We start from the raw sequence: 13,825 nt of genomic DNA, 5'->3' as shown, positions 1-13,825 counted from the left end.
GCAGGGAGCATTCTTGCCGTTCTTTTCATGAGGCATTCCCACCCCAACTCCAGACACCATTGCCTGCTTTGCGGCTGTAGTGCAGACATTTCTTATCGGCTTGTTTATTTAACAAGCTGATAAGAAATGTCTTCACAAGAGCCGGGCGGCGCACAGATATTCCAAGGGTGCCTTTTCCGAGCACTTCCCCCTCCTCTCCCACTCGTCTCCGTCATTTCAGTAACAGTGCATCAAGGAATACTTGTTGGTGGTGGGTTAACTGTTAATAGGAGGGTCACAAGGCTTCTGCTGACAAGGACCTGGTCCCTGGGCTGCGCAGGAACTTTCATTAATACCCTCCCATCCCTCCCCTGAGAAGAAGCTATGATGCTTTGTGCAAGCCTGGAACTTGGCATCTCTTGCTACATAATAGAGCTCACATAGAGGCAGCTCCGGTTCTAGAATGCTGCTGCCAACTCCTGTATGCAGTGTACCACTGCTTTTCGCTTGCTGCCTCGGAGTCTGTAGAGATAAGAAGCATCCTATTTCCCTGCCGCTGAGCTCACGCCCCTCCCGCACTGGATAGGCTCCTTCAGTGCACGCGCACTCCAATGCTACAATGTACCTCTGTTTGTCGTGCTGTCCTGCACCGGGACTAGGACACCCACGGGTAGCTTTCCTTACAGCAAGCACCAAAACCAAAAGGGAGTCTATCTCTTCTTTGTTTAGGTAGTATTTTATTTTTTATTAGGGCCGCATTACAGCGCCCGTATTATTTGCATGCCAATAACACCCTCCCGCATCCCAAACGGGATCAACTCAAACATCAACCAGCAGCGATGCTGTAGCTGGTTTCACGTTCTTTGTTCTCTATTTCAGAGCTCCCCCCTCCCAATCAGTAATGGGGCTCCAGCAGAGCAGCCGAGCCAGCGGACGTAGAAGGCGGGTTATGCTGCAGCCTGCCTCGGAGCATCGGACACTCGTCTTTGCATGCTCCTCGTAGCTCACCCGGCTGTGGGATTATGTGTATTGGCCATTTAAGTTTTCTTGTGCTGCCACGATAAGTTAGGAGTGAAGTGCCTCGCAAGAGCAGTGTGTGGGGTCAAAGCTGCAGGTACACTGGGACGCTACATGTGATGGAATGGCAGATGTGATGTAAGTTAGGAAGGAGGTGCATTGTAGGAGCAGCGTCTGGGGTCAGAGCTGCAGGTACACTGGAGGAGGTGTAGCAGCGTATGGTCTCAGAGCTGCAGGTAGACTAGGGGAGCTGTAGCAGTGTGTGGTCTCAGAGCTGCAGGTAGACTGGGGAGCTGTATTTCATCTAGGTGGAATGGAGGGGGTGGTGTAAGTTACGAGTGAGGTGTATTGGAAGAGCAGCACTTGGGGAGCTGTATATAATAGAACGTCAGGGTTGTACGTTTTGTAAGGAGGTGCATTAGAAGAACAGTGTGTGGTCTCAGAGCTAGAATGAAATGGGGGGTTGCAGTCCAGGATTGATTGAGATACACTGGGACAGCTGCGTGTGGGTCTTTGTGGCATAGCAGGGGTGGCGCAAATCAGGGTTCAATCACACTGGCAGAGCTGTGAATTAGCCTCACAAGTACAATAGCAAGGCTCAAGATTCAGGGGCAGTGGCAGAGCGCACAGTGGGTCTTCAGCACTGGGATAGTACGGTGTTCTTGTTTCATTACTGGAATTGTAGGAGTGTTGCAAGTGTGAACTCAGGTGCTCGTTCCAGTACAACAGTAATAGGGTAACATCGAGGCGCACTGGCGGAGCTCTACGTGTCTCTCTCCTGCAATGGTATTTAGCTACTGGCATTGTAAATAACAAATCTTTTAACTATGTGTTGGTTTTAAAAACAGATAAATAAAAGGTATTGCCATTTACAATGCCTTTTACAATGGCAATAGTTTAAAACTTTGCAAATGCGAGACCTATTGCATTGCAAATGCTTGTTTATCTTACTGCTAATGTTTCACAGCACACCAGATTGTGTCCTTTTGAAAGTGTTCATTATTAAGTTATTCTCTTTTTGGTTTACACACAGTGCAGTGTAATTAAATCTATCTAATGTAATGTGATACCTAAACCGAAAGCTTGGATATTATATATTTGTGAATTAATAGGTGGACAATTCCGCAGAATTGTTTATCCTGGACTCTGCTCCCTCAATTGTTCTTTAATTAAGTTTGCCCAGGAGGAAAACCAACCTTTATTATATCTAATTTGGAGCACATTTGTAAAATTCTTATTTAAATATAGGTGAGGTGTAATTTGGGTTTCAATATCCAAATTTTAAACTGACACTCTTAGGAAGAAAACAATAAACTTGCGGGTGCTTCAGTTTCTGAAAATGGAATTACAGTTATCTTGCGAATAATTTGCAATATAATGGATAGTTTTAAAGATTATGGCATACTCCATTAAGAATGTAGTTAAGTGTACGTTCATGAACCAGGTAGACAGCTCATTACAGTGATACCTCTGTGTGCTGCTGAGATAGCTCAGTGGGTGATTCGGAGTATGGTATCCCAATATGTAATGCAACCTTTGTCAACATTCTTTGTGTCATGTGTCTGTATGAACATCTACACACTGCAAAAACAATAGTGCACACACTCTTGAACTAGTCTGAAAAAGTTGTGGAGAACACAGCTTTTTGAAGGACAGCAGTAATGCAAACAGTAGCTGACACGAACACTGAAGATAAGCTCATGAGTGTGCTCTAGCTATCTTTGCAACCCTAACTCTTTCTTTCTCTCTTCCTTTCCTTCCTTCCTTTGATCCTCTCTTTTTATATCCTTCTTTCTTTTTTCATTGATCCTTCCTTCCTCCCTCCCGCCTTCCCTCCCTCTATGATGCTCATAGATTTTATTGGTACTTTCAATTTTATTTGTCTCTCCTTCCCCCTTTTTAATTCTCACCTACACAGTATACTCGCTGTGCTGCTAGGCGTATTGTTTACTATTCAGTGGGCTTACAACTCAGCCAGAATATTCCATTGTTGTTTTCATTGTCACTCATTTGTATCTTTCGATTGCTTATTGCCTGTAGGCTTCCCTTCCTTTCTTGTGTTAGCTTCTCCCTGGAGCATGGACTGAGTTAGGTGTTCTTCCTCGTCTTTTTTCTTCCTTGTCTTTTTGCAACGCACAGGTGTTTTTTTTAGCAGTTCGATACTAATCCTAGACTTGCAATATGCTTTCCTCCTTGTAAAACTCTCATACGGCTTCTTATTTATGTTGCTTTTACCCTCTCTGCCATGAAGAGTGACAAATGCTTTAAAAAGATGCACTTTTATTTTGAAGAATGGTTTCAAAAGATGCAGTTTTATTTTACATTGGTTTTTGTTTATAAATAATTCATGACTGCATCTATTTTCACGTCTTTCCAGCAATTTCTATTTTTCCGAATTTTTGCTGCATTTATTTATGTTCTGTTCACACTATCTGCCGTCTCTATCAACTCTTTCCTTACTCACACCCACAACTGTACTGCTGTACACTCTACCAATACACCCAACTCTAATATTCGCCCCTCTACTCTATGCCACTCCACACCACTCCAATCTACCCCACTCTGCACCACACCACTCTACATCCATCACTCTACTCCACCCCACTCTACTATACTCCAATCTGCTCTAATCCACTACAATCTACTCCACTCTACGCCACTCCACCCCACTCCACCCCACACTACCCTGCCCCATTTCATTCCCTGCACTTTATGCTACCCCACTTGACTACGCCACTTCATGTCACGCCACTTCATGCCACTCTACGCCACTCCCCACAATGCCAATCTGCTACACTCTGTGCCACTTTACTACACTCTATGCAACTCCACTCTGCTCCAATTCACTATGTTGTGTGCTACTCTACTCCACGCCACTCTACACCACTCTAATCTGTCACTCCACTCCAGCATGCCACTGTGTTTTGTGGCACACTACTCTACACCCCCGTACTCAATGCCACTCCATTCCACTCTATGCCACTCCATTCCACTCTATGCCACTACATTGCACTCTACGCCGCTCCATTCCATTCTCCGCCACTTCACTCTATGCCACTCTTCTTTATGCTATGCCATGTCACTCTGCACCACGCCACTCTTCTCCACCACACTCTACGCCACTCCACCCCCCCACCTCTATGGCACTCTACTCCACATCATTCCTCTCTACTGTACTGGACTCCACAGCCACTCAACACTAAGCCACTCTACGCTACTGCTCTACTTGCTCTGCTCTACACTGCTCTATGCCACTCTGCACCAGCCTACTCAAGGCTACTCTATCCTATGCCACTCCACTCTATGGCACTCCTCTCTATCCCAACACTCCTCTCTACTCCTTATTACTCAACACCACTCCACTCTACTCTACTCTACTCTATTGCTCTTTACTCTACACCACTCTACTCCGCACAATATCACTGTACCCCACTTTTCTGTATGCCACTCTACGTCTCTCTGCTCTATGCCACTCCATTCCATGCCGCTCCCTTCCGTTCCACTCTGTGCCACTCCACTCTATTCCACTCAAACCACTTTATGCCACTCTACTCTATGTCACTCCATTCCAATTTAACCCTCTCCATTCTGTTCTATGCCACTCCACTCTATTCTGATATACGCCATATCACCCTAGGCCACACCATTCTGTGCCACTCTACTCCACCCATTCAAAGCCACTCCACCCCCTCTAAACCACACCATTCCACTTTACTGTACGACATGCAACTCTGTGCCAATCCACACTATGCTACTCTACTCCACTCTACTCTTTGTTACTCCACTTAGCAATACTCCTCTCTACTCTACACCACTCCAAGCTACACCACTCCTCTCTACTGTGCGCCAGTCCACCCTGCACCTCTCCACTCCACTTTCCTCTCCACTCTCCTCTCCACTACATCACTAACATTCAGCCATGCTGCTGTGCAACATGACTAAAAGACCTTGGCAAAGTCAAAAACTCTCACATAGTCGAGATCTATTGGCTTAACCAATGCTTGTTCTCTTTCCATTTAGAACTGTCCTTTGGAAAGTTAGCGAGTTCTGCTGTGAAAGCAAGCATGAGACTGAAAGTTCGAACGTACTCTGACAGAAATGAGGATGTCAAAATAAATTCCTTTTTGTTCTCCAACCAAGGGTCATCTACTTCATTGGAACCTAACATAAGCATTCAAGGCCGTAGGTGGCTCAGAAGGGGGAAGAAGGAATGATAAATTCTACTACATTGACTGAAATTAAGAAAAGGTCATATCCAGGGAGACCAGAACATCTAAAACTCGGACATCATTGTGCTGTAATTATATTTAGAATTCCAAGTGAAGTAGTAGTATAGAAAATATGGATCTCCTTGGTTTACTGTAACATAATGCATACTTTGCCTTCTTTCTTGTTACACGCAATGCATTACAATTTTTTATTTATTTATCGCTTTGGATATTTTCTCATTTGGCCGCAATGTCTTAGAATATTACGGTTTTAATGTACTTCTATTCCATAAGCTTGATAAACATTTCAAAGGTTGTTCCTAGGCTACCAACACAAGGGTATGCCTTTTTTGCAACTTAAAGGTATGTGTCACTGATAGCAGCTTTGATTAATAGAACCCTTCTGTTAATGCTAGTCCATTGCATTTGGTATGACTTGCAACATGTGTGATCGCTTAAAATGGCAGAGAAAAGACATCTGGCAGTGAAGCCCCAGTCATACTTTAAGTCAAGCTTTAGCAATTTGAAATGCTTGTGTAAATATAGGTTTAATGCACTCAAACAATGCACAAATCTTCCACTGTTCTTAAAACAAACAAAAAAAGGTCTTAGTAGGCTCAAACATACCTTCTATTCATTTGAATAGGTTTATCGGTCTTAACCAAAAATGTACCTTCCCCCAACCGTTAGTTAAATTGTCTCCATCTACTTAAGTTTTCAAAAATGTTATCTTTTATTGGCCACAAAGATTGCTAAATTATGTAAGATGGTCTGTGACAATATAAGGTTTCCCCATCAGAAATTAATGAAACCGACATCTGTTCAAGCTGGGCATCGGTGAAAACCTCAAACCAATGAAGGCCCAAACTGTGTGCTTCGCCTTTTGACTGTGTTCACTTTGTGAGTTCAAACGTGTAGCAAATGCACATCTTGAAAACTAAATCAAATATAAAACATCTTCTGCAGGCTGGGTATCAGATCACTCAACAAAGGCTTCCTATTGCTGCTAATGGTAAACTGGCATACCGCATACAAACTGGAAAAAAGTGGAACCAAATGGCAACCAGAACGGTGAGGATCAAGCAGATCCAGCTGGAGCAGGACAGCGGAAAGAGCCTCCACGATGAAGAAAGGAGCCAGACACTCATTGACTTGAACAGGGCTGGTAGGTGTGCCCAATGGTTCTACCTTTGAGTTAAATGTAAGTGGGCTAGTGGACTTGGGTGTAAAATCAATGAAGGCAAACATGGATTCTTCTTTTATATCGAAAGACAATGTCTCCGATTCTCCTACAGCCCATTTCACCTCTACTAACGTATGAATCCGATAAAAAAAAACATGTCGTTCTTATTGTTTTGCCAGTAAAGGCTCTTATTTTCCCTGGTGCAAATGATATCTATCATGATGATACTAAAGTTGATGTATCTAAGGTAGAAAGACTTCCTCCTGTTTTGAGTCTGTGACATCGTTTGCACAAGGTTCGAAGATACCAACTATTTGTTGTTTTTCAGAATGTGCTGAACCATTTGAAAAGATTCACACATAGTCTTTGTTGGTTTTTACTTAATTTGGACGTTAGCTTTCTGCTTTCAGAAACATGATTTTGTACAACATTAAAAAGTTCGAAAATGTATGACTTTACTATGAGACTGACTCTCATCATTACGGGTTAACAACATAATCTTTTTACAATTAGTCCTTGCCTTCATAAAAATGTTCAGCATATGGGCAGGACTGTACAACTGTAAGTATTTACATTAGAATCAATAAAAAAGCTGAACAGAAAGAAGCAAATTACGCTAAAAAAAAATATGACTATCTCTACCCACAAGCTGCCTAAAGGTGATAACGGAGCTAGACCTCAATTTGATGTGAGATGTTTGTGAGTGGACACAAGATCCAGTCTGCTAACTAAATGTAAACAACTTTCCATGGGAAATTCCTGGTTTATCTTTGGTAACTCAACTCATATAGCAAGACTTTCCTCAGAGAAATGCCCGTGGTATATAGGCAACAACCAAACAAAAATATATAAGTTGAGAAACAAACAACTAACCATTTCCTCACCAAGTTAGTTAAAAAGGCTGGTTCTCAGGGGTTATATGCACCAGCAACCGCTTCCTCTGTTGACAGGGCTATCAACCTGTTCTTGGGAGTGGATCAATCACAAAGATTAAAAGTAGTCGTCCATTGGTAACTACATCATGGAAAATGGTGCTAAACGCCCAGGCTTACTGTGATCCAGTTCCTGTTCTTAGGTGGCAGATTCTATATCCATTCTACAGAGCTCTCTCTGAATGCGGATTCATGTATCGGCCGGCTCCTTATTCCCATTGTGCACTTAAGGAGATTTCAACCCCCTCCCCCGACCCCCAAGGTTTTCTCTACTGTAGACCTTCTGGCATGCTTTGCTCTATTGTTTAGTCCCTACCCTACTATTTCACAGAGTTGGGTCCACAGATGTGTCCGTTAAGATGACAGTAGCCATCATGCCCAAACAGGTTTTGTGACCAACTTTTGTTCCTGCTCCAATTCTCTGCTCACATATAGGAGTGTGATCAAAGAACAGCTGTTCATAGATAGTTATCCTCCTGGGGGCAATTCTTTCGAGTAGCAGCCGAGGTCAAAGCATCCATGAAGGGCAAAGAAAGTGTGAAAGACAGGAATTCCAGTCATATAAGTGGGTGCCTGTTATTAAGCACCCCTCCCCCTAAACTTTTATAAGACAACAGTAAATGGTACTGTAGACAATACATAACTAACTGTACCATTGAACTTTTCAGGCTACATGATCTCTATATGCTGTGAATTTGCTTTTTATAGAACTTTCTTACCAAAGTTACTGAATTCAAGATTTTATCCATTTGTGAATAATAAGCTCTACAGTCTAGCTGCAGAAAAATGTAACTTCTAAAAAGTATGTTACATTTTCAGGTGCTAGAAGGGAAATAATAATCCTTCACGCCAGTACTCTAACTGCACTCAGTACAACAGCCCAGAACCTCAGTGCACAGTTCATTCATCAGACGGAGAGATAAGGCAACTTTAGAGTAGGAATAGTTGTCCTTTTAAACTGCACACACATGGCACAGGCTGCCGGAGACTTCAAAAACACAAGAAGCCCTGTATGAGAAAACGATGGATGGTGATGCAGCAAATGGATGGATTTCTCTATATGACACTCAAAGATAAATTCCAGCTGGAGGCTACTCAATATATTAGTAGCCTGAAGTGACAGAACTGTAAGAGTCCATCAAATCTGGAGTGGCAGCTTACCAAACATTCAGTGACCCCTCTTCTAGGCTCTACGCCCACCACTTAATATTGCCATTGAGAGGGATACTATTCCTTACAGTGTTCCACCTTAAAGAGGGATAACTCTAGCCTGTCCAGTGATGTGTCCATTAAGATGACAGTAACCACCATGCCCAAACAAGTTTTGTGACTAACTTTTATTCTTGCTCCAACTCTCTGCTCACATATAGGAGTGTGATCAAAGAACAGAGTGTACAAACAGTTCATATTTAGTGCCACTGTTCTTGGGCTTTCCAAATTAACACAACTGTCCACCTCCAGCTCCAGGTCCCAGGACACCCTTATCAATCACCTGCTGGTTTCTGGGGCCTATCCAGACATAGGACATAGCTAAGGCATGATTTGTTCTTTTAGCATGTAAAGAACCTCAAGTCCCAGTGCCAAGATCTTAATGGCTCAGCACCTAAAATCCCTCCTTCTCCTACCATCATTGGACCCACAGAGGCCCAGTATGGAAGGAACACAGGGCTTTGTTTCCATTAAGTGAGTGATGCAAGCCAAGCTCCACCTTACGGACAAGATTACTGTAGCCTAAATACACAGTATCAGGGCCTCAAATCCCCCAACAAGCTTAGGTTCCAGGCCTGCAGAATCATCCTCAGCAAGAACTCCATAATTGAGGTCAGCCAGATCACTTCCCTGGGTATATTCCCTGAAGAGGAGCAACCCTGCCACACTGTTATGCACCTTCTCTGAGCAGTTTAGGGTAGTGCTTCCATTCATGGACTTGACAGCCTAGCGGGCTCCCTTAAAATAGAATATGTGACGTTTTCCCGCAAACAATTACCCCGCATACCAACACTCCGCAATTATTATACTGCAAGTACAATCACCCCGCAAATTATCACAACGCAAACTTTTACAACGACTATGCCTTTACCACGCATGCCATTACAAAGCAAAGGCATGCATGTTAAAGGTATACTCATTGTAAAAGTTTAGGTAAGTGAGAGTACACTACCCTACCCTACACCCTAATGTAGAAACCCTGCACAACCCACCCTCGACACCCAGTCCTTTCCCTACATTTACACTACCCAGCACGACCCCCAAAACCACCATAAACCACTTTTCTTCCCTACACAAACACTACAGCACTACCTCAATACACTACCCCTGCACGGCCCTACACTACACAAACACCACATCACTACCCTACACTACACAAACACTACAACACTACCCTAAACCCTAAAACACTACCCCCAGCATGACCCTACACTACACAAACACCACAACACTACCCTAAACAGTACCCCAGCATGACCCTACTCTACACAAATACCACAACTACCCTAAACCCTACAACACTACCATACACTACACAAACACTACAACACTACCCTAAACCCAAAACACTACCCCCAGCATGACCCTACACTACACAAACACCACAACACTACCCTAAACCCTAAACCACTACCCCAGCATGACCCTACACTACACAAACACCACAACACTACCCAAAACCCTAACACACTACCCCCAACACAACCCTACACTACACAATCACTACAACAATTCCCTTAACCCTACAACACTACCCTGCACGACCCCCTGACACTACCTTAAACCCTAAAACACTACCCTACACCCTACACTACACAATCACCACAACACTACCCTAAACCCTACACTACACAATCACTACAACAATTCCCTTAACCCTAAAACACTACCCTGCACGACCCCCGAAACTACCTTAAACCCTAAAACACTACCCTACACCCTACACTACACAATCACCACAACACTACCCTAAACCCTACACTACCCCCAGCACGACCCTACACTACACCACAACACTACACTACACCACAACACTACCCCAGCACGACCCCCCACCCCTAAAAAAAATTAACCCAAACCCCCTTACCTCTCTCTCGTCGTGGTTCCTCTCTCCTCCTAGTTCCTTCTTCATGAAGTCTTTTTTTTCACAACGGGTGTGCATTTACCATACATGCCTTTACAACGTAATTCGTTGTAAAGGCATGCGTGGTAAATGCACACGCGTTGTGAAAAAATGCGGAGTGATGGTATGCGGGGTCAATGACCTTGCGGAGTAATGGTATGCGGAGTCAAAGTCCGTGGAAAAAAAGATTCGTAGTAAACGTGGATTACCCTTAAAGTATCCCCTAATGGCCATGAATTAATTGCTTGAATTGCCAAACCTTGTTAACTCTTGTGTACCGTTACCTTAGAGGTTCTCCTAAGACTTTATAGCCCTTGATGAGCTCTCTGGTGTGGGATCCTGATACAAGAGACCTGTGCTCCAGCTGAGAGTCGTTACATTGAGGCTGAACATTTGCCTGGCAGTCCTGGTTAGCACTGACCACCACAGTTTCATCCTCTGGACCTCCACAGTGCAAGCTGTACCTGCCTCCTTTCCCTCATCCCCTACTGTGCGGGTCATTCAATCCTAGACTGAAGGTTTCTACCCTTGAAATCCTTCTGAAGATCGGCCTGGTCACTCGCATTCCAAGAGGACAACTCTGTCTCTGGCAATGTTTTGCTACACTCAGAGTCTACTGGATGGTTCACATTCACAGCCGCTCTCCTCTGAACAACTGCCTGCACTCCAGGGTGACCAAAGTCAATGTGTGCCCCTGCCTGTATGTATGTATGTATGTATATATTTGTATTTATATAGCATGAAACTAGGTAGGAAGCAACAGATCACTGTGCATTACCTGGGGAAAAGGAAGGCAATAAACAATATCATGTGCATCAAGTGGGGATTACATAAATACAATTCATATGTTACACATTTTTTTAGGCACAGGGAGAGAACATGATTTGTGCAGTATCACACTATGTGGAGACGAGCTCTGAGGCCAGCATTCGAGCCAGAGTAATCGAGTAACAAATTTGGCAGCACTAGCTGCTAGGCCACATCTGCTCCTAAGGCCAGTCGTCTGGTCACTGACTAATCTGCGTGTTTTAACGGACTGTGTGCTGGGGGTCCCAACTTTTCCTCCTCCAAAGTCCGGCTAGAACAAGTTTCACACAGTGCAGACGCAGCGACCCCATTCACAGAGGCATTGAGAATGTTTAGTGACGCTTTACCTCATGGGTACTCGCAAACATTTTCCCAAGGGCCACAAAGTTTGGTCTGTTATGTGACCGAGGGCCGCAACGATGCCAGAAGGGTGAGGATTGGGGTGGGGGAGGGAGAAGGGGGTGCAAGATAGCTCTGAAAGTAAAGGTGTTCCTGAAGTTAAGCAGTGCTGGAAAACCTAGTCACTTCTTTCTTTAATTTCAATTCACCTTTAAGTAAAGGCCTGCCTGTTTTTTAGCATATTTTTAATATTATCCCTGAATCGAGTGAACAGCAGCCCAGTGCTGCTGTTGATCAGGGGGGCATGTAAAGGTCAGGAGGGCCGCACTTTGAGTATCACTGCCCTACTGTCCTAGCTGCTGGCAATCAAATTGTACTCCGCTCCACTGAGATGAGAAATAATTAAAACATGCAGATCTATGAAATATAGAAACACTGGTGAGCTGTAGTTAAAAGGAAGTAGCTTATTGTGCAACCTGTGGGCAAGGCTTCGTGAGAAAACGTGTATCTACGGAGAGCAAACCTAGAAACTGATGACCACAGACTGCCAGCAGCACCTTGGCCCGCTCCCTTAAAATGGATAGCGCTCACATGTTTAAGGATGAGAGGCACTGTACAATTTAATGTTTTCTGGCAAATACTCCTATAATTGAAAGGCATAATATGAGAATATAAGATTTTCAGTTCTGTTATTCACCTTCTCTTTTAACTTCCTTCTTTTTTTATGTCTGTCTAGTCTTGCCTCTCTCTGCTAGCCTTCATTTAACTTAAGTTTATTATTTTGTTTTCCTGTGAGTCTCTTCAAAACATTCAGGGCCTTCCTGTGTCTTAACTCTCCTCACTGCTACCCATATCCATTCCCTCTCATTTCCTGCATTATCTTTGCAAAATGTGGTTTGTTTCATTACTTCACTTTGAAGTACATCACGTACTGGAGTATTTCTCTCTAATTTTGTCTGTACAGCTTCTCTCCATCCCATTAACAGGGTAATTTGAAAACTGAATCCTTAATGCTCTTTAAGGTGAATTTGGCATTTGCTGTGACATTTAATGCAAGCTTTTTGTGCAATGAATACGGCTCTACATGTGCTTTACTCCTTTTCTAGATTACTTCTTTATTCCATCCCAGTTACCCCCACTTTGCTCCTCACAGTCAATATATGAGAGGAGAGTGTTGGTCAGGTGTCAAACGGAATCTGGCATGCTTTAACCATATTTTGAGTGCCATTTTATTTCATTGTTTTCTTTAACACATCTCATTGTACCAAGTCAAAAAGTCTGTTTCATAGTCTAATATGGTTCCTTTTGATAGGAGTTGGTCTCATGGAACTTGTTTTGGAACCTGACATGTGCTGTGGAGAAGAAGCTGCAGCTGCTGTCCGAGAACTTCAGTTAATTCTTCAGGCACTTGGGTCAAGCCAAGCAAATATGTCAGGTATGATGGGTCAGGGTGCCTTCGCCCATGAAGTACCTTAATGCTTTTAATTAAGAAACTGTGGATTCCAGTGAGGTACAACCTAATTTGGTAGTTACAAATCAAGGGATTATTAAATACTGTGACCTCTAGCTGATTGTACCTCTATGGAATCATGAATACTGAGGGGCGTTGACTTACAGATTAATGTAGTTTGCACTGGAAAGCAGCTACTCCCTTTCAAAGTGAGTAGTTTATAAAGGAATGAGCAAAAGTCAATGACCAGAGCTACACAGGAAATTTGATGGCGTCTAGTGGGTCACTATAGAGTCCTAAAGACTATGATAAGCTTGAAATTCACTTGAATGCTATCACCTAAAATCGGCTGTGGTACCAAGAGAATGCCAGTGTAGAGATCTCCAGGTACTACAAATGTGAATCACCCTTTTTCAAGGCACCGACCAGGTGGATGCCCATATTTTGGGCAGTGTTTGGTAATTTTAAATTGAAAACCTAGCTGGCTGGAAATGGAGTGCTGTACATTGGGAAAGCCCTAATGGGGATACATGGAGGGAGGAGGGGGAGCAGAGGGAGATGACTTGACCATTTAAGACATGTCTTATTTCATATATACTCTCCGCTGTTCAACCTTAGTGGAAGCAAGGGTTTCAACAAATTAATGACTGTAATAGTGCCCAAGTTCCTCAATTTTCAACAAAGAAAAAAATCTGTGTCTTGGTTCCATTGAGGTGATGATAATTTTCCAACATCTGTTGAATATATTAATAATCTAGATAAGGGACACTGCCCCTAATGCAATGCTTCGCCTAAAGA

General features: G+C 43.4%; 1 protein-coding gene across 1 annotated transcript in view; it reads left to right on the top strand.

Annotated features, from left to right (window-relative positions):
- Positions 1-13,825, top strand: part of GATB (glutamyl-tRNA amidotransferase subunit B) — a 561,352-nt gene that overhangs the window by 236,104 nt on the left and 311,423 nt on the right. Inside the window, exons 4-5 of the mRNA XM_078676924.1 lie at positions 6,171-6,369; positions 12,890-13,012. Of these exons, the coding sequence (XP_078533050.1) occupies positions 6,171-6,369; positions 12,890-13,012 (322 nt within the window). The remainder of the gene's footprint in view (positions 1-6,170; positions 6,370-12,889; positions 13,013-13,825) is intronic.

Source organism: Lissotriton helveticus, chromosome 2_1 (genome assembly GCF_964261635.1).
Source record: "Lissotriton helveticus chromosome 2_1, aLisHel1.1, whole genome shotgun sequence".
NCBI lineage: Eukaryota > Metazoa > Chordata > Amphibia > Caudata > Salamandridae > Lissotriton > Lissotriton helveticus.
Note: the sequence above shows the minus strand (reverse complement) of the source record. Positions and strands in the feature narration are given on the sequence as shown.